Below are 22,664 nucleotides of genomic sequence, written 5' to 3'. Positions count from 1 at the left end.
CTTTAACTATTGCACCACACAGGCTACTCATAGAAATATGCTTCATTTTTGGGGGGAGGGGAGCATGGTCCATGGTTCTATATAAATATATTGTAAGTCTGCAGTTCTGAACACAAACCCATGCATGTGTTCATTATAATCTCCTTAACAATTAGTCTGATATAAGTGCTTATGGGATTGCAGCAGGTTCTACTTACCTTTACTATCAGTTCGCATTGCGCCCGCGCGTGTGCAGATCACCTGTGATGACGTCCGGGTCAGTGGGGGAAGCCTCCCACCAGTTTTACTACTGGTTCTTGCGAACTGGTCCAAACCAGGGGCAACCCACCATTGGATTGCAGCTTCAGTACTAGAGAAGAAACATACTATTCAATAATTTTACATATAGGAATTTCACTAAGATTGAGTTCATTTTAGAGGGTTCCATTTGTTCATTGCTACTCATATTCCTATAGCTATCATATAAGGTAGTAATTCTTGATCAGTATTATACTGTACTGTAGCAACATTTTATTGTTCCTCAAAGGAAGGGGTAGGCAACTCTTAGCCTGTCAACTTCATGTGACTTCCACAGCAATCCTTTTGTGGCTCCCACAATCCTCCCACAATAGCCAGGGCCTGGCTGTTAGGCTTTGGCTTCACCCTCTCTTTCAATGATTCATTATGTCACCAGTCACGCCACTTCCAGTTCCTATTAGACCATTTTAAAAAATCATCTATTATTTAATGTTCATGCCTTCAGCTCCATAGATTCTTGGTAAATTACTGTATAAAAGCACCAGAGTTATATGTAAGAAGTGGCTGTTTCCCTCCAACAGGTTTGCTGCTGTATTTTGCCCCAATTGTATTTATAGCACTCTTTTGGTAATACATTTATCAGATTCCTGTGAATGTGGTCCTGCAGCTAACCTGAGCTTTGTTTGACTTGTGTGAAAGGTCACTGTGCTAACTGTGGCCTATCCTGTTTATCAATATGTGCATGTTTGCTTAGAAGCACTTCCCGACATTGTGGGCATATTTACATGCAGTCAAAACAGTGTGAAGATGCTGATCTACACAAACAACTGCTTCTGATTAGTTGGATTTTTAATGGTGGTGGCAACTTTGCAAGTTGATTTGGAATTTGATACTCATGCTCAGCAATTTTTTAATTCAGTGGAGGCATTGCTTTTCAAATACGTATGGGGTATAGGTGGGACACAGATAGGTATAATGGTTAAGGCATCCGGTTAGAAACCAGGATACTGTGAGACTCTAGTCCAGTGATGGCGAACCTTTTTGTCGTTGCATGCCAAAAGTGTGTGTGCGCGTGTGTGTACTGGCATCCATAATGCAATGCGTACCCCCACTTGTGCATGTGCAGATGACCACCCGAATGCTCCCAATGCATGCGCCTCACATTGTGTATGTCCGCTGTGCATGCACCCCCCATGCCACATTTTGGGCCTGGAAAGCTTCCTGCACCAAACTTTGCTGGCGCAAACGCCCTGCCGCTTCCCTGGTGGGGCGGTGGCAGGCTGTAGCGGCAGGTCGTTCACGCCGGGCTAAGAGGCAGAGGCAACCCCTTCTGCCAGTCTCGCACTCCGGACAGCATCCAGCCAGACATACCTGATCTCCCCCTGTGGCAGCCCACGTGGATCCCAGGCAGTGATTGGTGGCAGCGCTCCTGGCTGGCAAGGGGTGGATGTCCCGGAGCTGCATGCAGGCAATGACAGCATGGCCGGTGTGCACCCGAGCTAAGTGCACGCCGGGAAATGAATTTCTGCTGGCCGCTGCCGCACATATGAAGGCCAGCTGTTGTTGTGTGTGCATGTGCACCAGTAACCAGCAGACTAGCTGGCCGGTGCGCATGCGTGCCCTGGAAACCCAGAAGAGGAATGGGTGATGCTGTGCATGTCGGACGACATGGCTCTGTATGCCACTTCCGACACACATGCCATAGGTTCGTCATCACGGCTCTAGTCCCATCATAGGCACAAAGCCATCCAGTGACCATGGGAGAGTCCTCCTCTCTCAGCCTTAGGAAGCAGTCTGTTGGAAACTAGTTCTGAAAAATCTTGCCAAGTAAACTGAAGGGACTTGTCCAGGCAGCTGCCAGGAGTCAACATTGACATAAAGATGTGTGTATGCGTATGTGCACACTTACACACATACACACAGGCACACATACAAGGTTGTGGGTATTCAATGTCACATCATTTTAAGTTCACTGCTCCCACCTGTATTTTACAAACTTCCAAGAGTAAATGAGAATTTATAATAGCAGTATAAAAATAAAATAACTCCATTATTTTTCTTCACATGTAAACCACAGATGGTCAGGATATATCAATGGGCTTAAAGCCAATGTCTATAGAGGAATAATTTGCAAGAAGTGTGTTCATTTAAAATGAAAGTGTAAAAGATAAAGGTTAAACTACTAGCTATAGATTTGAGTGAAGAATATGGAAAAGAAAGCGGCATTATTTAAAGTATAGTTTAACATTTCTGATTGGCTAAATCATTTGAACAGTTTTCTCTGCAGAACCTATTAGAATATTTAATAATTCTTAGGAAATCTACTTGAACAGTACTTGCGGTTTTGGAATGCTGCATTTTTATGAAATATTTTTAAAAATCAATAAATCAGTTGTATGGCCAACACGTTTTCAATATTTATGAATCTGCATTTGTTGCTGAAAAGCAAAATTCAGATGCAGACTACACAGTGTCTAAATTCACTCTTTCTGGTCTTGGTTTTCCTGTATCTTCTTTCTGAAAACATTGTCTAGCTTCATTATTAGTTTCAGTTTCTATTACTTTCTCATTCTTTCTCAGGTTCACTGTTTTTTCATTTTTTCCCCTCATGTCATACTTATTTATCTATTTATTTAAGCAGGCCCACCTCATTGGGATTCCTTTCTCCATCACACTTATCCACGCTAAATGCCATCCAAATAATTCATTGTCCTGTACAACTTCAAGTGCCTCCAGAGTTACTCTTCACCTAGCTACCTCTGGCATTTCTTCAGTTTACAAACTAGCAGAATTCAAATTTTTGTTTTTACATTCAAATTTCATTTTTTGTCTGTCTGTCTGTCTGTCTGTCTATCTACCCACCCACCCATCTGTCCGCCCATCCGTCAATTTATTCCATCCATCCATCCATCCGTCTCTCTCCCCCCCCCCTCTCTCTCTCATACATGCATGCATGTCTTTGCAAAGTAAAATATAACCTGATTCAGATGGTTAACATTAGAGTTAGAAATTGTTTTTTTTTCCCATAGTGCTGGGTTGCATTGTTCTAAGATGCACAGCCTATTTGTGTACCTCAGGTATAAGACAGATTCTCCAGGATGTGTTTTTCTCACTTTAATGGATGTTCAGTGAAGAGAATACAGTCTCATTTATTTTAGGCGAAAAGGAGATCCCAATTGCTTGCAGTTTCTGTTTACTGCAAATTTAAGTCACAGCTAACACACAGTGTCCTGGTTTTTTGTTTTTTGTTATATTACCATTGCAGGCAGCGATGTCATTTGAGGGAAACAGTGACTCTTGCTGTAAAACTGCAGGGGTAATTCCAATGCCCATGTCAATTGCCGTTCTCCAAACAGTTCTGGAAGTGGGCTTTGAAATTAGTTTTGCTACATTTTTTTTTTTAAATTCGGTGTTCAACCAAGTGTAAAGGACATGAACTGCCTTGTCATCTGCTGGATTATGGCAACCGCTGAGTTGGAAAGGCTAGAATATAAAGTGCTTACAAGCCGATCCTTTGAGCCCAAACGCTCTGATATTTGGGCTGATTTTTGAGATTGCATGATACTTGCTACCAATGGAAATTTGCAGGATTGGGATAATTCTGTGTATTCATTAGTATTCTCCTTATTCTAAAGATTTCAGTCTAGATGTTGAGACATTGCTCATTCTACCCATGTCAGTATGTCTTGGCTTTATAATCTTTCGTAAGGTTTGATTCTTGGTCATCTGAACTACATTACAAAATGAGTTAGTATAATGGCTAATATTTATCTTCAGTGTGAAATATGAAAGCTTAAACCCATTTTAGAATAATTAGCTTTTGTTTGGCAAGGTTGAATAGTACCTCATTGTTTGACACTGAAGATAAACGTGCTAATAGAGGTATTATTTTTCTAATGGCTTGGGATGTAATGAACTCCATTGTGCGGGAATTAGGTCAAAGGTTGCTTTGGAAAAGCGCTTGCCAGTGCTCTCTCTCACACAAAGTGTGTTTTCCATGAATGGGAAATCAATTAGCAGATGGAACCCATTGGAGAGTTAGGCATAGACCCAAAGGGCTGTCTGAAGGAGAGGGCAGTGCAGCCCATGCCTACAGCTGAGCTTCTAACCCAGTGTTTTTCAGATTTGACCAATTCAGAATGTGTGGACTTCAACTCCCAGAATTCTTTAGCCTGCACTACTTTGGAATCTCTGGGAATGAATTCCTCCTCAAGAAAATGCATTTAGAAGAGAACAGAATAAAAAGAATGCTTTGAAACATTTTCTGAATCTTGCCTAGGATTATGCATTTAAAAATATAACTTTTAAGAGGCTGAAATATCTGCTGTAATATCATGAGGGACACAGCCTTATGTCTGTTATTATGGGAACATGGATTATGTGGAGAAGATAAAAAAAAAAATCAACCCTTTGAGTCATGTCCACAGCAGTAGTAAACATTTCTCTCAGTTTCTGATTTCTCACCCCCCCTTTTAAAATTACTTTTATTTAATATGTCAGGAGTATAAATAAAATGAAAAAACATCAAAGATACTAAAAAGATACAGAAATTAAGAAAACAAAAGATAGCAATAACTATCCCCATTAAATTTTAAACTGAACCAAATTGGTTAGCACAGTATAAATTACTAACAAACATATAAACAGTAAGCAGCAAATTAGATAAGTAGGTATAGATACAGTAATTCTGTAAATAAGAAACTCAAAGTTTGGCTTGGGGCATACCTCTCTCTCTATAACATTAGGAGCTAAGAGTAGTTTCCAGTTAGAGTTCAGTTCTGAATCAGATTTATTTTTTATGTAGAAAGTCATTTTTGTCATTTCAAGTCTTAACGTCTTAGTGGACAGCACAAATGTGGGTAGATATTGTCTTTTTCCAGAAAGTTTTTTTCAATTTCCTTGTCTACTAGCGATCTCTCTTCCAAATACTGACCTTGCTTATCTTTTTTGAGACCAGATAGTGTTGACTGTAATATGGAATAAATTGGTAAAATATTCTCAATAAGGAAGTGCTTTATTTGCTTATTTATTTCGGTTTATGTGGCCACCCGTGTGGCTCAAGAAGGCTAATAACCAACTCAAAACAGCAAGTAATAGTAAAACAATTCTGGCTTGTTCAGCTGAACATAGTTGAAGGATGAGTGATTCTTAGAGACTGACAGATAAAGGTACTCTGAACAAACATGTGGTTTTGATGGATATTAAGCAGCACAATAGTGATTAATTATGTAGATAGTGCACATTGACAGAATGCCAAGATCTGACAGACATCATGTTAAAAGTAAAGTGAAAGGCAAATAAGTTTATGCGTTTCTGAACTCAATTTCCTTTTGCAAAGAAATCTCTGTCCTTAATCTCAAAAAGGTAGTGGAGGGCAAGACTTCCACGGAAATGGAAAACGGGGAATCATTGTATTCTAGCACCTCAGTGCTAATCTCAAAGCCCTTAGAATTCTTCGTCTATAATAAAATAATATATTACAGTTATGATTATTGCAAAAGATCTTTCACTGCAGTGTCGTCTCATAGAAAATTTACTTTGCTGAGGAATGCATTTTTTCAGCAATTGAAAGTTGATGGAAGAACGATGTAATTAACATTATTGGTTATTATGAAGATTGATTATCAGCATTGTCTTTAATTAGGAGGTTGTTTGCAAAAGTTCCAGGATGATTATAGAGTTTTTAAAAATCTGGTGTGTTTTTTTAAAAAAAAATTGATTAAAAGCCAGTAGCTGACCTAATTATTTTTTGTTGATAGGTATAACACCTTACCCAGCAGAAGAACTCTTAAAAATTCAAGATTAGTGAGTAAAAAGGATGATGTTCATGTCTGCATCATGTGTTTGCGTGCCATCATGAATTATCAGGTAGCTGAATTTTAGAAATTCTTTGGTGGGTGAAGATTCTGAAACATGGCCAAAATGAAGTTTCTTAGTCAAGGAAAAAAACCTCTCTCTTTAAGTTTTTTTAAAATTAAAAATAGGAACTCTATGACACATGAAAAAATATATACAGGTAGTCCTTGACTAACAATCACAATTGAGGCCAAAATTTCTGTTGCTAAGTGAAACATTTTGGAAGTGAGTTTCCCCCATTTTACGACCTTTCTTGTCACAGTTGTTAAATGAATCAGTGCAGTAATTAAGTTAGTAACTCAGCTGTTAAGTGAATCTGGCTTCCCCGTTGACTTTGCTTGTCAGAAGGTCTCAAAAGGGGATCACGTGACTCTGAGACATAAATATGAGTCAGTTGCCAGGCGTCTGAATTTTGATCACATGACCATGGGGAGGCTGAATGGCCATGTGTGAAAAACGGTCATAAGTCATTCTTCGGTGCCGTTGTAAGTTTGAACGGTCACTAAATGAACTGTTGTAAGTCGAGGACTGTCTGTATACAAGTAATTCTCAGTTAATGGTGGTAATTGGGACCGGAATTTCCACATCTATGCAATGTGGCCATTAAGAGCAATTTTACATGATTGGTTTGCTTACTGTTGGAAATTCTGGCACATCTAGTTGTGGTTGTTAAGTAAACACTGTGCTGTAAACACGGTGTTAACGTGGTCACCATTTGCAATCTTCTGCCAGCTTCCCCCTTGATTTTGCTTGTGGAAAGCCAGCAAAGATGGCTGCAAATGATGATCAAATGACTGTGGGACACGGCAGTGTCATAAGTTCAAACAGTTGCTGGACAAGCTGTGTTAACTAAGGACCACCTGTATGCATCATTTCAGGCCTCAGAGCAGAAATGTCGTGGGGGGGGTGGAAAACCCCCCACTTCTGTTGCAGTTGAAGCAGAGTAGACGTGCTCAATCAGAGTGCTATTTTTGGTGTTAGGAAGGAAGCAACTGTCCATCTCTATCACAATCATGAGGGTAATAGCGGGGAAAGCTGCTTGTTTTTTGAGGAAAGAAAGGGGCATGTGATGGCTACTGTGTCTATGCATTACAGTGTTTTAAAAATAAGTCATTTAATGTACACTAATTGGCCATAGCAATAATTGATTTTGCTCATTCTGTATAAAGAGAACAAAGCTAAGTAAAGTTACTAAAGATGATAACAGATTGGGTACATATCTTTCACACATTCCAGTATTTTTGGATGCAGAGGTACCACGATAAACGTATGCTAAATTGCTCAGAGTTGCTTTCTATTTTTCTTTTTTGCTTTTTTTTTTTTAAACCATTGCAACAGCTGAAATTTCTTTTTTATTTTAGTATGGCTTCAATATGGTCATGTCGCACCCCCATGCTGTTAATGAAATTGCACTAAGTCTCAACAACAAGAATCCCAGGTAAACGCCTCTTTTGTGCTTAATTTTTTGATATGGCTGTTGTGGTTGTTTTTTTTTCCCCTTTTTTTATTAAAAAAAATCATTCTGCAAGAACTTTATTTACATGCCGTTCTGTCTCTGATAGCTGTACTTTCTAAACTTTGCACTTTCTAGACATTAATAGTCCTAGGAATGGTTTTGTAAATTCTATTTGCATTCATGTAAAAACTTCAGGAGATTTTAATGCAGAGCTTAAGAAAATACTGAATAATTTGTACTTCTTCTTTTTTTTTTAAAGGTATTGGCAGGATCAGCCTTTGAAAGAGCAACATTCAGAATATTGTTTTCAGATGTCACTGCGTCTCTCTTTCAAAAGCTGAGTCATCACGTTGTTCTAATGGGTTTTCTCTCCCTTTTCTGCACAGAACAAAGGCGTTGGTCTTAGAACTGCTGGCAGCTGTTTGTCTCGTACGAGGAGGGCATGAAATCATTTTGTCTGCCTTTGACAATTTTAAAGAGGTAAATCATTCAGTTGTGACAGAGGGAGCTGCCTGCTTAGCACAAGTTCTCTGGATAAGGTCTGTGGCAGCTTGGTGGTTGACCTCTGCCTCCAAAACAACTGGTTGTTCATGTTGTGGACATATGGACATCTTTCTCCTCTATGCAACACCCAATTTAAACACAATCCAAAACAAAGGCATCCTGATTAAAGTGAGACTACTAATGTATATTTGTTTATAGAGACGTTTATATCCCACCACATGAATCAAAGCTTAAATCATATCAATTGATCTTTCCTTCATGTGCCAGCTCTTGATCAATCTTCTCTTGGACTTTCACCCCTCTTTTGGCCCACTATGCTTACAGCAACCAAAATGAAAAGATCGTTTCAGAAAGGAAATACATTTTTCCAGTATTTGGCTTTGGCTTTTGTTTTGTTTTTTCATTCATTTTAAATGCTGAAATTAAATTATTCAGGACTGCTGAGTAGAAACAGATGAACATGTCATTATTATGAATGTTGTCTAATTTCTGTTTTAGAGCTAGAGTCCTAATCTCCCACTTCTGCACTTATTTACTTTTAAGATAGTATAGATTAGGGGTCACTAACCTTTCGGACCTCAGGGACCACTAAATTCATAATTTTAAATCCCGCAGACCACTAATATGATCTTCCTAATGACTGGCTGGGTGGGTGTGGCTAGGTGGTCATGTGACTGGGTGGGTGTGGTCAACTCAATGTCACTCACGTTGACGGGTATCTCAGCAGCCTCTTTTCGCCCCTCCCCTCCTAGCCCCTCCTTGCCTGCCCGCCCAGGCTCCTTAGTGCCTCAACAGGAAGCAGTTGTTGGAGCTAAGCAGCCACCATGAGAAAGAGTTGGCAAAACAGCTGGTTCAGTTCAAATTGGGTCTGACCTAGGAGGAGGCTCAGCAAAAGCACCTCACTGAGGACTATAGGAGCATAGGCTGTCCAAGCAGAGGGAAGAGTGCAAGGCCAGGTACCGGCGCCTCGAGGCTCAGTGGGCTGAGATGGTCAGCCAGTTCCAGGCCATGATGCAGTCCCACTGGAACGAGGCACTCCGGCTCTTTGCCACCAGCGGCACTTCCCTCCAGCCTTCGCCCAAAGCCCCGCACCAGGAGGCTGAAGCAGACCCCAGGTCGGAATTTCTTCCCCCCCCCTCTGACCCACACAAAATAACCCCAAAGGGGAACACAACCATTCATTGCACGTATCCGGCCGAGGGGCCATAGTTTGAGGAGCCCTGATTTAGTGCAATATAAAAAATGCAAATAATTTTTCTCCGGACCACCAAAATTTTCTCATGGACCACCAGTGGTCCACGGACCACCAGTTGGTGACTGCTGGCATAGATGATTGGTGCAAAAACCATGGGAAAAGTTATGTAGGTGACCGCACTGTGTACCTGAATCATGATTTTATTTTTGAGGAATTGTCTTATATAAAAGTTCTAAATTAAGGATTTATTATTCTGCAACTTCACTGTACTGTTTATAACAGGGCTGTCAAGCTCGCAGCCCGCAGGCCGGATGCATCATGCGCTGGACCCACCATGCCCGGTTTACCAAAGGGGAAAAAAGTCACGATACATCACATGTTGATGCTGTGATGACACGAGTTTGACACCCCTGGTTTATAGGGAACTAATAAATGATGCTAAGGAAAACAAAATCACAAAGATCTTTAAAAGTGAAATTAAACAGCACATTGATAGCTGTTCAACAATGACATGTAGGTTTCCGTATTCATAAAATACTAAGGAAGTACTTTTGGCCAGCCTTTCTCAATGTGTTCGACTTGCAGCTTTCAGAGTTCCTAGTCAGCTGTGTGATTGAACCTCTGAAAGGCTTTAAACTGGGGAATCCCTCTGTTTCTTGAGAGAACGCAGGTAGTCCTCGAGTTTATGATAGGTGATTTAGTGACCATTTGGACTTGTGGCCAACCATTTGGACCTGGTTCTGAAGTTCTGATGGTCGGACCCCCCTCTGCAATCACATTTCTGAACTTCGGGCACTTCGCAACAGGGCTGCATTTACAGCCGTTTGCAGCATCCTGTGGTCATGTGACCACATTCTACAATATTTTTGCCAAAAATGACTGCCACATCCATCTGTAATGGGCAGACTTCGTTATGGTCCTATGTCAAGGATGGCCTATAAACAGTAGTGAACAAAATTCATGCAGATGCTATTACTTCTTCTTTCTTACTGTATTGGACAGTATTCAGTAATTGGGTGTTGTAGCCAGCACATTGTCCCAATGGCAGGGTAGGAATAGTGTGCTGGAGGATCATTTCCCCAGTAACAATCTTTTCAGTTTAAGGGGAGGAAAATTATAAGATTGATGAAACAGAAGAGAAAGGAGTTTCTCGAGAGAAGACATCTGGTTGCCCTACAAATGTTTAGGAAGGACTTTACATTTATTGCAGGAATAAAGCTGGCCCAGAAAAGCATCTAAATATATTGTCACTGAAAAAAAGTTTGCTATTTTGTGTCTATTAATATATGTTCTCCCTTATCACAGATTTAATACATTGCATTTATTACACACCAATATTGTTATCCATAGAGCATCAAAAGAACAGGGAAGGTCTTTAGTTTATTAGAATGATAAATGAAGACCTATTAACTTTTATTTATGAAGAGCTGAATAGGCAGGAAGTCAAGCAGACATTTGGAACTGGTTCCAGTAGTTTAATCTAATTTAATCCTCCCTTTAAAACATCCTGGGATAAATAAATTACAAAAATATTGCAGTTATCTTAAATATTGTGACATGAGTTCACTTTTGTTTTATACCATCATAATCAACCCTGCTGAAACTTCAATGTACGTTATATTCTTTTTTTTTTTCTTTTCTGAAGGTCTAGGCTTATATGAGTTCAATTTTGATTTTTTTAAAATTATAAAAATAGTCTTCCAGTGGTAAAACTCTTTAGTGAATAAATAAATAAAAAAAAATAGTGCTAACCACAATATTATTATACATTATTTAATTCAGAAATTTAAATTTGGATTATTTTTAAATAAAATATCATTAATAAAATAATTTCTCCCTGATGAAAACCTCCCTCCCCCCAATAAAACCCCTATGACTTCTACTTGAAGGTGGTATATTATGTTGGGTACAATTCTGCCTTCACTGGTTAGCATAAATACACCTGCATGTAGCCAATGCTTCCCTTTTTTTCAAATTAGGAGCATCAGTAATCCATGCCAGGGTAGTTTTATAAATAATAAGTATATTTTAATTTTTTTAATTAAAAAAATCTAAATAAAAGACAAAAGTATATTTAAGCTAACCAGAAAGGTAGAAAGGTTGAGAGTTATAAAAAGGTTGACAACTGATTCAAACTGCCTGTTCTTCAAAAAACAGGCAAGTATTTTTCCATTCCTCAGTAGAGAAAAGGTAGAGAATGGAGAACAGTTTTGCTGCACTGGAATTATTATATATAAAAATATTCCCTGGAATTTTTTGCGTTACAACTTGTACTTTCTTCCTGATAAATCCTGTTAATCTTGGATTTTTGTTCCTTGAGCTGTTTCCAGTCCTGAACACAAGGAGTAAAGATTGATTATTTACTAAAGTTGATGTAAAATAAGCTATGGTAGGTCTATATCTTCTGATTAACTCCAGACCAAAATATTGTTCATTCTATATTTGGTTAACATAATTGTAAATAAATGATGATTCCTAGCTTCATGATTGAGGAATCTGTGGTCAAGAATAAGCCAACTAATCAGCCTCTGTGGTTAAGTATAATGTGTGAAAACAGTAATTGAATTAGGTATCAGTTAAGGGCGTTATAGTACATTATTTCATATAAACAGCTCTGTTTAGCTTCTTTATCAACTTTTGATTTTTGAAAATTCTGGCTATTACATCTGACGTGAAGTAAAAATGTTCAAAGATATAAATTAGATGAGTACGTTTCACACAAAGTGGACTTTTTCTGTTTTTCATGGCATTGTGATGACCATCAACCCATTTTACTTATCTTCAGATAAGGTAAAGAGAGAGATAAGAGGTTGCCATTCTCAATATACCTGCTTGGAAGAAAATTACACTGAAATTGTCAGAGATGACCCAAACATCATTAACATCGTGGAGCACCAGGATGTTGAGTCAGTGATAGGAAGTTTCCAAAGATCAGCTCCTTGACAGATGGGTTCTAGCTCTTAGTTTTTCCTTCTTGCTTCTCCCTAAGAACATAAGAGGATATTCCTGAATCTAGGATTGATACAGAGATGAATAGAGATTCAAATTATGAAGTGTAACTCAGGAGAAGAATTTACTGCCAACGAACTTTATCTTTGTGGATCATTAAGTGTAGATATTTAATTTTAGGATTTAGAATCAATACATAAGACCTGAGCCAATTCCTGAAGTTGTAATCTGTAAATGATATGGCCAATTTATTTATTTTTTTAAAAATCAATTAAAAGAGAAAATGTTTTCAGCCTAGTAAATTACTCTTTGCTTAAGCAGAAATGTCAAGAAAATTGGACTTTTGTTGCCTCAACAAACTGTCAGGACTTCATGGCAATCTGTAAGAAACATTCTCTCAAAACAGCCCAGCCCTGGAGTGAAATTGGCAGATTACACCAGACCATTATGTTAAGAATAAAAAGAGATCATTGTGACATCACCATACAGAAGAGCAAAGAAATAAGGAGAGGAGGGGGTGGGGAGGGAGAGAAAGAGAAAGAAAGAAAGAAAATATTTAGGAAAGTGCTAAATTAATGTTTAAGTAAGCAATTTAACAATGGATTATTTTCACACTTTCATATGTTGATTTTTCTCAGGGTTTCTTCCCCATCTTCAGGTATTATTAGTAATAGCTAGGGAAAAGGATTGGAGTATGGCTGCCCATTTAGTCTCCTATTTCTTTATGACACACACATGTTCCAAGTATTTCAAATTGCAGGATCAGATTGCCACATTCACACAAAATCTCATTCCATATCATTCAGCACACTTAACAATCACAACAGTTGTTTTTCTCAAGTATAAAAGCAATTTATACCAGGTATTATTACTCCTTTTGTTATTTTTGGCAGCTGCATGTTGGCCTATCTATATCTCTTGTGAAAAAGAACTTATTTAAAATATTATGTGCCATATTTAAATAGGCAATTATAATTCTGTTTTCATTAACATTCCTATTCCAAACACATTTATTAAAAAGGAACTTGAAATTTTGCTCTCAATTTAGTGTGCTTAAATTCATGTCAAAATATATACAACTGAATAAATAAGTAAACAAACAAACCGAAGAAAGGAAAATGATGTGTTTTAGGTTACAGGTCAGTCTGATCATTAATTATACATATAATTTCTAGAAGCTGTAATACATATGATAATCCAATTATTTTGGGACAAACAAATTATTTCATGCTTAATTCTGGAGTCTAATAAGAACAGCAGGTAACTTATCCCTGGAAACTTGATTTTATTGGAAAAAATTGTCCATTTTCTTCTTTCTCCTATTTCATTCAGCAATTGATGAAATAATACATTTGTTAAAGCCAGGGTTAAGAATGGTTTCCTAAGTACCTACAGTTAACATGAACTCTAAAATAAACATCTATAATTTCTAAATCTCTAAAAAAACCTCTAAAAAATTAATCAGGGGAAGTCAACAACATCCGAACAGAAGGCACAACTAGGCAATAAAAAAACACCACAGGGGCATTGGATAAGACTTACAAGAGACATAAAATGGGGTGGGATTCAGTTATCTGGTCACACCCACCATTTCGCTGCCACTGTCCCCCCCCCACTCCCCATGCTCTTTATTATAAGTAGTTGAAGATGGACGCCAAAGTTTCTAATCTCTTCCATATGACAAGGGAGTATGAGTGGATACAGTATATCATCCTGGAAACTTATTTTGGGATGCAAAACCTACTGTATATGTGAACAGCTGTTTTCTGTCTACGCATGTGAATGTACCATGTAAAGAGATGTTTGCTTGCCTGCTTTTTGTTTCTTAAAAACATACAGAGGTGCACAAAAGTGGCCCATTAGATTGAGAGCCACCATTGTTATTGGATTATTTTCCTTTTTTGTTTTTTGTTTTTTGTCTTTTGTATGGGCTTGTCAGAATCAATATGATTGGAGCAGCATCTAAATTGGAGTAAGTAAGTAAATAAATAAATACTGGTTTCTGAAAGGGTTACAGACTATATACTTGAGAATGTTTTGACAAAATTTCCCATTTAGGATGTTTAAAGCCATTGGTCTGAAATAGCATTTTTAGATGTTAACTCCTTATGTTCTCTTGTAATATGGTCAACAGTTGCAAATGATATTTTGTTTCTCCCTTTGACTTAAAGTTAATCCAAATAAGTGTGGATGTAAGTAAAAAATATTACTAATTTTGAAGGAGGAGTATGTGAATTGAAGGCTTTTTCTTTTGGTACTGGACTGTAGTTTGATGATGATGATATTATCCATTCAGTCATGTCTGGCTCATGGCGATTCTGTGGACCAGGTCTCTCCACATTTTCTGATCTTGCACTACTTCTCTGAGTTTTTCTGCTTTGGCTGGTGTCAGCTTTGATGGTGTCCAGCCACCGTGTTCTTTGGCGGCCTGGTTTCCTTTTATCGCTAACTCTTCCTAGCCTTAATGGATGAACCAGTTGTCAATATCTATTTGTCATGGGCAACATTCCCTCTAATTCTGTATATTTTCTATGTTAAAATGGTTTGATGATGTCATAGTATGTTTCCTAATAAACTGATACATAACAGAGCCACTCTGCAATTTCTTTCCAGGTTTGTGGGGAAAAACAGCGGTTTGAGAAGTTGATGGAACATTTTCGAAATGAAGATAATAATATAGATTTCATGGTAGGTGTGTGCATATATTTCACTTACAAATGTGTGACTTCTCCCTCAGCTTTCATATTCTGGGACATATTCCCATCCCATCCCCGGCTTATCAGGTTCTCTTGGAGCGAGAAGAACACAATTCTAATGCACAATTGGATTTTAATAGAATTTATGAACTCTGCTATCAATGGAGCAGTGACTAAATAGGCCTAAAAACAGGAGAAAGGGAAGAAAGAGCATTTGGAGTAGAAGAATGAAAATGAATGTTCTTCTGTTACACTTGAAGAAGTAATAAGCATGTAAATATTTGTCTTTCTTCAGCCAAGCATCCAGCCAACCTTTTCTGAACAAAGAAGCTAAGCACTACCATGGTGTTAACACTTGGAGGGGAGACCTCAAGGGAATAGCAAGATTGTAAGATAGATTGGAAAGACAAAAAACATCCTAGAAGAATATTGCTGCTAAAAAAATTACATAGTCCATGAAGTCACCAGGAATAAAAATCAACTTGAAGGAGACTTGACATTATCTTAGTATTGGATAAAACTTCAGAACTTATTCAGTAGTCTGCCTGTGATGTTCCCTTGCCTTCCTTTGTGCCTAAAACAGGACAAGGAAAAAAATCCTGGCATTCTTTAGAGCAGCACATTATGCTGTTATTTGCAAAATAAAGAGACATGCTTTAAACTACCATTGATATATATATATATATATATATATATATATATATATATATATATATATATATATATATATATATATATATATATATATATATATACACACACACACACACACACACACACGCAACATATAGAAGAATAAGGAAAATGGTATTTTTAAGATAGCATTTGCATCTTTTGATTGATTTATCAATTTCATTTCCCTTCCTTGCTATGATTAAATGCAATAATTTTGTGGAAGGTGTAGTTGAGAATTAATGGAACCTGCCTGGATACTAAATTCATGTGTAGGCATGAAGCAAACATGCTGTATGTTAGAAGAATCGGGAACTTTGTATGATGATCTCCTGAGTCCACTTTCATTATGTAACCATTTTGGTTTCTAATTTTTGCTGGGGGTTCTTTCATATTGCAGAAACTTGACCAATTAGGGCAATATGTCAGTGAAATTATCTCTTTAAACTGTTTTTAGCAGACATGAATCCTGGCAGCTCCTTTCCTGATACAAAGAACAGAACGAGGTTTTGAAGAGTCCCAGCTGTTCTTGTCAAGCCAGTGAGCTAGGAGTGCTTTTAAAACACCCCAGATACTTTGCTTCAGTAGGCAACAGCTCCTATTCCTTACTGAGATGTATGATTAGTGTGGAAATCTGGATTTGTCCACCCACCCCCAGAGTAGCTACTTACTTGATCAAGATCATTATTTTTTGCTGTAGTGGTTTGTATCAAGTCGGGTTTCAGATTTGCAGACAGAGCTTACAAAGTGAAATGTGAGCTTTGATGATAGGAAGTTTAAAGATCTGTCATTGCCTACTGCATCAGGAAAAGTAACATCCTGACTTACAGAAACCTTTGAATTATTCTGTCATATCTCATTTCCATTCTTCTCTATGGCTATCCTATAGTTAGAGAAGTAGAAAAACTTTCTTCAGTGATTTTTATCTCAGGGCTATGCTTCTTGATTTTGTTTTGGACACTGCTGCCTTGTTTAACTGAATATATTTAGGTGGAAGCTCCTGAGGTTTAGAACTTTGAATTATTCCTATGACTATTATAGTTATCATTTGTTCAGTGTTACTGCAGAATTATAAAACACACACAGTGTTTCACTTGTATTTGGTAAAAGGTAACGATTAATGGACATCAAGAAGGTTGTTGCAATTCTGTACTCACTTCCTAGGAGAAGGACCTGTTGAATACATCTCCTCGGGACATATTGAATTGGTTTGAATATATTGAATTTGCCTTTGCTCAGGAATCCACTTTCCCACTTGGAATTAGAGCCATAGGGTAATTCCAACTGGAAAAGCAAAATATCATTTGGAAAGCAAATGGATTATGCATAGCACTCTTCAGGAAGCCCTTAAACCAAGTCTTTTTATGGAATAGGGTAGCTTGAACTCTGGATCCTGGCACAGCCTAGATTAGGGGTGTCAAACTCGATTTCATTGAGGGCTGTATCAGGGTTGTGTTTGACTTCGGAGAGGCCGGGGGGGTGGGCCTGGCCGGGGTAGGCATGGCCAGCTCGGTGTCATTCATGTTGGGGGTACCTGTGATGGCTCAGGCAGGGCTGGGGTGACCCATTGTCTCTAGCAGAGGAAGACGAGACCAGGGAAGCGCCAAACACTTGTCCTCCAGAGGAACCTCTTTGTTCCTCTCAGGCCATGCAGAGGACCCCTGGATGATGGTGAAGGCTATCCAGAGCCCTGGGCAGTGAAGGGCTGGACGGTCTCCTGCAGCCCTCTGCCAGCGAAAACGCGCATCTCCTAGGCTCTGTTTTCAGCTGCAACGGTCTCCTGCAGTCCTCTGCCAGTGAAAATGGAGCTCGGGAGGACCCCGTTTTTGGTCACAACGGCCTCCTGCAGCCCTCTGCCAGCGAAAACAGAGCCCTCCCGAGCTCCATTTTTGCTGACAGAGGCACCACGGGCTGGTCCTTTACTGTTTCCAGGGCGGGCCCCTAGCCTAGATAAATATAATTTCTGCAAAGATTCTTTAACTGCATTTGTATAATTTTGCTTCTCTCTATCGTTACCTAACTTGTTAGATGTAATCTTGAAACTGTGGTAAGATCCAAAGAATATATAGGACAGCTTATTCTGACCATTTTTTTCCCCTTTGGCAGGTGGCGTGCATGCAGTTCGTCAACATAGTAGTACACTCAGTAGAAGATATGAATTTTAGAGTTCATCTCCAGTATGAATTTACAAAGCTAGGCCTTGATGAATATCTGGATGTAAGTACACCCTGCTTTAGATGATCAGTGTCTTCTAGAAATGGGGTCTGTTATAATATTTGAGATGTGTTACACTTGGATCTGATCATATAGAGAAAGAATTGGCACTTCCCATATTAAAAAGAACCACAAGGAGGTCCTTTGTTTTTACATTATTACAGGTAATCCCCGACTTACAACCACAACTGAGCCCAAAATTTCTATTGTTAAGTAAGATATTTCTTAAGCGAGTTTTCCCTATTTTACGACCTTTCTTGCCACAGTTGTTAAGTGAATCACTGCAGTTGATAAGTTAGTAACCTGGTTGTTAAGTGAATCTGGCTTCTCCATTGACTTCGCTTGTCAGAAGGTCACAAAGGGTGATCACATGACCCCGAGACACAGCAACGGCCATAAATATGAATCAGTTGCCAAGCTTTTGAATTTTGATCACGTGATCCTGAGGATGCTACAAATGTCATAATTGCGAAAAATGGTCGTAAGCCACTTTTTTCAGTGCCATTGTAACTTTGAACAATCACTAAAGGAACTGTTGTAAGTAGGGGACTACCTGAATTATTTTCAGCAATTGCCAAGTATTGACCATTCTTAAACACAGTCATGTTACAAAAATAATCCAATCCAGACAGATCTAAAATCACATACTACAGTTTCCTGTTCTTACAAAGGGTGGAGGATGGGGTTTTAAATGGCTGTTTTAAGTTTTTGCATGCTTTCCTCTAGGATGCACCTTTGTGCAAAATTATGTTTTATCAGATGCTTGTTTAAGCAGCCTTTTTAAAAATATTGCTGTTAAAAAGCAGTTACAATAGTGGACAAGCTACCTGATTTCTCCTTCTGCAAAAATCATCATCATGGACTCCTTATTTTCTGCTGTTCCTTTCTCATTGGTGCTGTGATACCTCTTCATGTCCTTTGGATCTGTGTAACTGGTGCTCTTTTTCATGTGTTCAGTGTCCAGTGATTTTACTCTATCTATGAACTTGCAAAGTGCGTCTGTGCATTTTATAAGGACGTGACTCGCCACTCATTTATAGTGCCAAGAGAAGTGAATGAAACCATATGGTGTGCACACACTGTAGGGAACTTTGTATTACATGTATCTCCTCTTCGCTGATTGTTGCTGATACAGTTGGCTACATTTCAAGAATACTAGTAGTTCCCCATGCTTCCTTCTGCTGGTCCTTTTTTTTCAGAAAGAAGTATTAGAACATGCTCAGTCATTGTTCTCTGAGCATTTCACTCATTGTTGTCCCTGTTGTTGAGCTACAAAACTCAGTTGATAACTGCCTTCTTGGCAGCAGTGATTTAGAGGCAATCATAATAGCGGTAGTATAGGCAAATATGATATGGATGTGACTGAAAAACTACAGTCAAGAGGTACTCATAACTTTCTCTTAACACAGAAACTCTCAAATATACTTTCAATAATATTTTACAAACTTTAGGAATTACTTAAGCATTATATAAAAAGGAAAAATACATTTTCAGACTTTAAGTTTTTCTTTCAATTACAAATGTCAAACCGATGAAAAGTTTTTAAAAAGTTTAGAGTTTTTAAAAGGATGTATACAAGAAGAAGAAAAATATTCTATGAAGGTAGTTTGGAGGGAGTGATCTAAATTTAACAGTGAACTTTGAAGTATGCATGTTAAGAGGAAGATTAAAAAAAGATGTATTAGAAAGTTCTGATTTCAGAAATGTTTTTAAAGAAAAATTTAGTGTTTTATAACTAACCTTTTTTACCTTTAAGGTGAAAGACTCTGAAAGAATACAATGAATTTTGTTAATGTAAATGGTGATAGTTTATAAAGATTTGTAAGTGCAGATAGAAATACATATTATTTCCACAGCAAGGAAGATAAAGCAGAAATGGTTAAATTGATTGTTTTATTCAAAGAGGAGAATATTTAATTTAATTATGTTTTTTTATTTGGATATCATTTCTGGATGTTGTCTTGTGATGAGAAAAAAAGAGGTACACATAACTTAAGAAGTTTATTCATTCATTTGAAAACCACCTAATACAACATAAGTAGAATATATTGATCTTTCTCATTATGTCCTTCATCATTCCTCTCTCCACATCACTTCCCTCATATAATTCTATATTTTTTATTATAGTCTTTTGCTCTCCAGATTTGCAGGGATCCAACTTCTGAAGTGAAATGTTCTGATAGCATATACTTTGGCATACTGGTTGGGAATTTCAGAGTTGGAATATATAGGGAGCACATATAGGGAGCATCAAATGACAATGGCTTAACCAGGATTTCAAATGAGGTTATTCTGCCATCCTAGTACATGCTGGTAATTTGTATCTGGGAATGGGATCCTCTCTAGAAAAAGTATGTATTGTACTTCTGAACTGCAGCCTAAAGAGGGATTGGCAAATCCTTTTTTTGTTTCTTTAAAGAATGTGGATTTTCATCTGGATCTCCATTTTACACCTACATGGTTTTAAGCGAATGATTCATAATAGAAAGTTTGCATAGTTTATCTAAACAGTTCATTTGGTGAATTATTTTGTCACAGAAAACTACTTTAAGACTGTTTGACCTTTGATTTTCAGACATGGCTTATGAATGATTAAGATAGACCATTCACAATGTAAAGGCTACAGTCCAAAGAGAAAAAGATTCCATTGTGTAATTTTATATGATTCATACTATTAGTTATTTCCTTTTTCATCTTGCCAGAAACAGGATTTGAGAAATTGGGTTCAGAAGAACAGTATTATAGAGGCATAACCATGTAAGCTGCCTTCAGTTTTTGGAAAAACAGCAGGAAACATATCCAACAAATAAATAAAATTGTGCAAGAAATTTAAGCTGGTGTAAGACTTTGGCAGAATAGAGGCCTATTTAAAAGACTCCATGATAATTTGTTTTCATGATGGTCTCCATGCCCCATACATTAGATGTTTCTCCACATTTTTGTACTTCTTTTTGAGACAATCTGTAGCTGAATTACACAGACAAACTTCTCCCCTAAATGTGTGGCTGAAAGAATGTTCCTACTTCTTTTTTTCCCTCCTGGATATTTGCTTCAGTCAACCTGTTTCTCATGAAGGTAGTATTGTTTGCTGTTCTTCTTTTTGTTACGCCTTTCATTAAAATGAGCTGCAACTATGTGCATTTTTGGAATTTCAAGGATTTTATTTGGCTGCAGTAGTTCCATAGAGTGATAGTACAGTCTTATTTATGCCCTGCTCGCCTATGGGGACCAGTTCTGTTGGTAGGAGCTTTGGGTTGCCTGCAGTTCTATAAACCATCTGCCAAATCATCAGAAATTTCTGATTATCAGAACTTTTTCTTGCTAGAGGAATCCTTTCTTTTATTTTGTTGGTGTTTCTTTTAGTCTTTTTCAAATCTAACCTCTGTGGTTCTAGCTTAATAGTTATGCTTTAGATATCTGCATTTTTTTTCTTGCCTTCTGTCAATTGGTTCATTGATACGATGTGAAATCAAGGATATAATTTTTTTTAAAAAAATTTGATTTATATGCCGCCCTTCTCCGGAGACTCAGGGCGGCTTACAATGCGTTAAGCAATAGCCTTCATACTTTTGTCTATTTATACAAAGTCAGCTTATTGCCCCCACAAACTGGGTCCTCAATTTACCTACCTTAGAAAGGATGGAAGGCTGAGTCAACCTTGAGCCTGGTGAGATTTGAACTTACAGTAATTGCAGACAGCTGGTGTTAATCACAATGCTATCAGTCTGCTGAGCCACCAGGCCCTAATTACCTTCTCTGTCTGTGAACTTGGGACAATCTTGGGACAATCTTGCCTTCCCAGATCATTTCAATATGGAGGCGTTCTCTTAGATTCAGTGCAGGCTCCAGCATTCCTTCTTTAGGACAAGACTATTGAGGTCATGGCATTATCTCAAGTAATTTGGGCACATCTCTAGATGTCCATGTCTAGCAGAAAACACCACTCAGTAGCTCCTAGGGTACCTATTAGCCATGACAACCAGGGCTAACAGGACGAATGCAAATTGCCATCCCAAATACAGTCTAAGATGATGGGGTCAATCTACAATCTAAGCTAATGGGGCCAAATTTATATATATCTTTTAACTGTATTTTAATATTTGTATTTGATGTTTTTACTTGGCTGTTCACCGCCCTGAGTCCTCAGGGAGAAGGGCGGTATACAAATTCAAAATAAAATAAAATAAAATAAAATAAAAATAAAATAAAATAATGTTTTTCTTTCCCCCAATTACTCTCTATGAATACATCTGTCCAGGGTGGGGAGCTGATTTTAACTCTCCCAAGAACCATGGTCACAGTCAGATATGTCTGGGGGCATCAGTATACTTTCTTCTGATGCAAATATTCAGGCAGTCATCAACTATAACATAGTTTCTTTCTCTGAATATATACAAAATCCTAGATGATTATGTCCATTGTTATGCATATCTGAGATCCAATAAAGAAGGATATTTGTAGCTCAGGGTTGAAATGAGGGGTCCTTGGTGCTCTCTGAGCTTGGTTGTTTTCTTGCAGATGTTTTGTTACTCAAACTAGATAACATCATTAATTCTGTTGTAGTAATGGGAGTGCTTTGGAGCATGCCCACTGAAGAAAGAACCTCCTCTACTTTGGGTATCCATCCGAAACAATTCAGCTGTAAATGTTATACTTAGGCATGGGCATCCTAACATGGGAATGCATATTTGCAGATAAGCAAACTGTTTTTACCCTCCTTCCTCCCCTCAAGAACTACCATGGAATTATATTTCTAGAATAACTAGAAGCTTGACAGCGGATTAAATCAAAACTGTAAGTTAGTCTGCCAGTGAGCAAAGGAAACCCAATTCATACTTGGCAATCAATTTTCAGATCCACATCTTTTTTTTTAAAAAAAACTTGT

At 37.9% G+C, this 22,664-nt stretch overlaps 1 protein-coding gene across 2 annotated transcripts in view; it reads left to right on the top strand.

Annotated features, from left to right (window-relative positions):
• Positions 1-22,664, top strand: part of FMNL2 (formin like 2) — a 207,657-nt gene that overhangs the window by 151,215 nt on the left and 33,778 nt on the right. For both annotated transcript variants that reach the window (XM_070942256.1, XM_070942173.1), the window contains exons 7-11: positions 5,997-6,105; positions 7,455-7,531; positions 7,936-8,029; positions 14,811-14,885; positions 17,672-17,782. In XM_070942256.1, coding sequence (XP_070798357.1) covers positions 5,997-6,105; positions 7,455-7,531; positions 7,936-8,029; positions 14,811-14,885; positions 17,672-17,782 — 466 coding nt within the window. The remainder of the gene's footprint in view (positions 1-5,996; positions 6,106-7,454; positions 7,532-7,935; positions 8,030-14,810; positions 14,886-17,671; positions 17,783-22,664) is intronic.

Source organism: Pituophis catenifer, unplaced genomic scaffold (genome assembly GCF_029215685.1).
Source record: "Pituophis catenifer annectens isolate HBS135680 unplaced genomic scaffold, rPitCat1.0.hap2 SCAF_1, whole genome shotgun sequence".
Taxonomy (NCBI): Eukaryota; Metazoa; Chordata; class Lepidosauria; order Squamata; family Colubridae; genus Pituophis; species Pituophis catenifer.
This window is presented reverse-complemented; position numbering and strand designations above follow the sequence as displayed.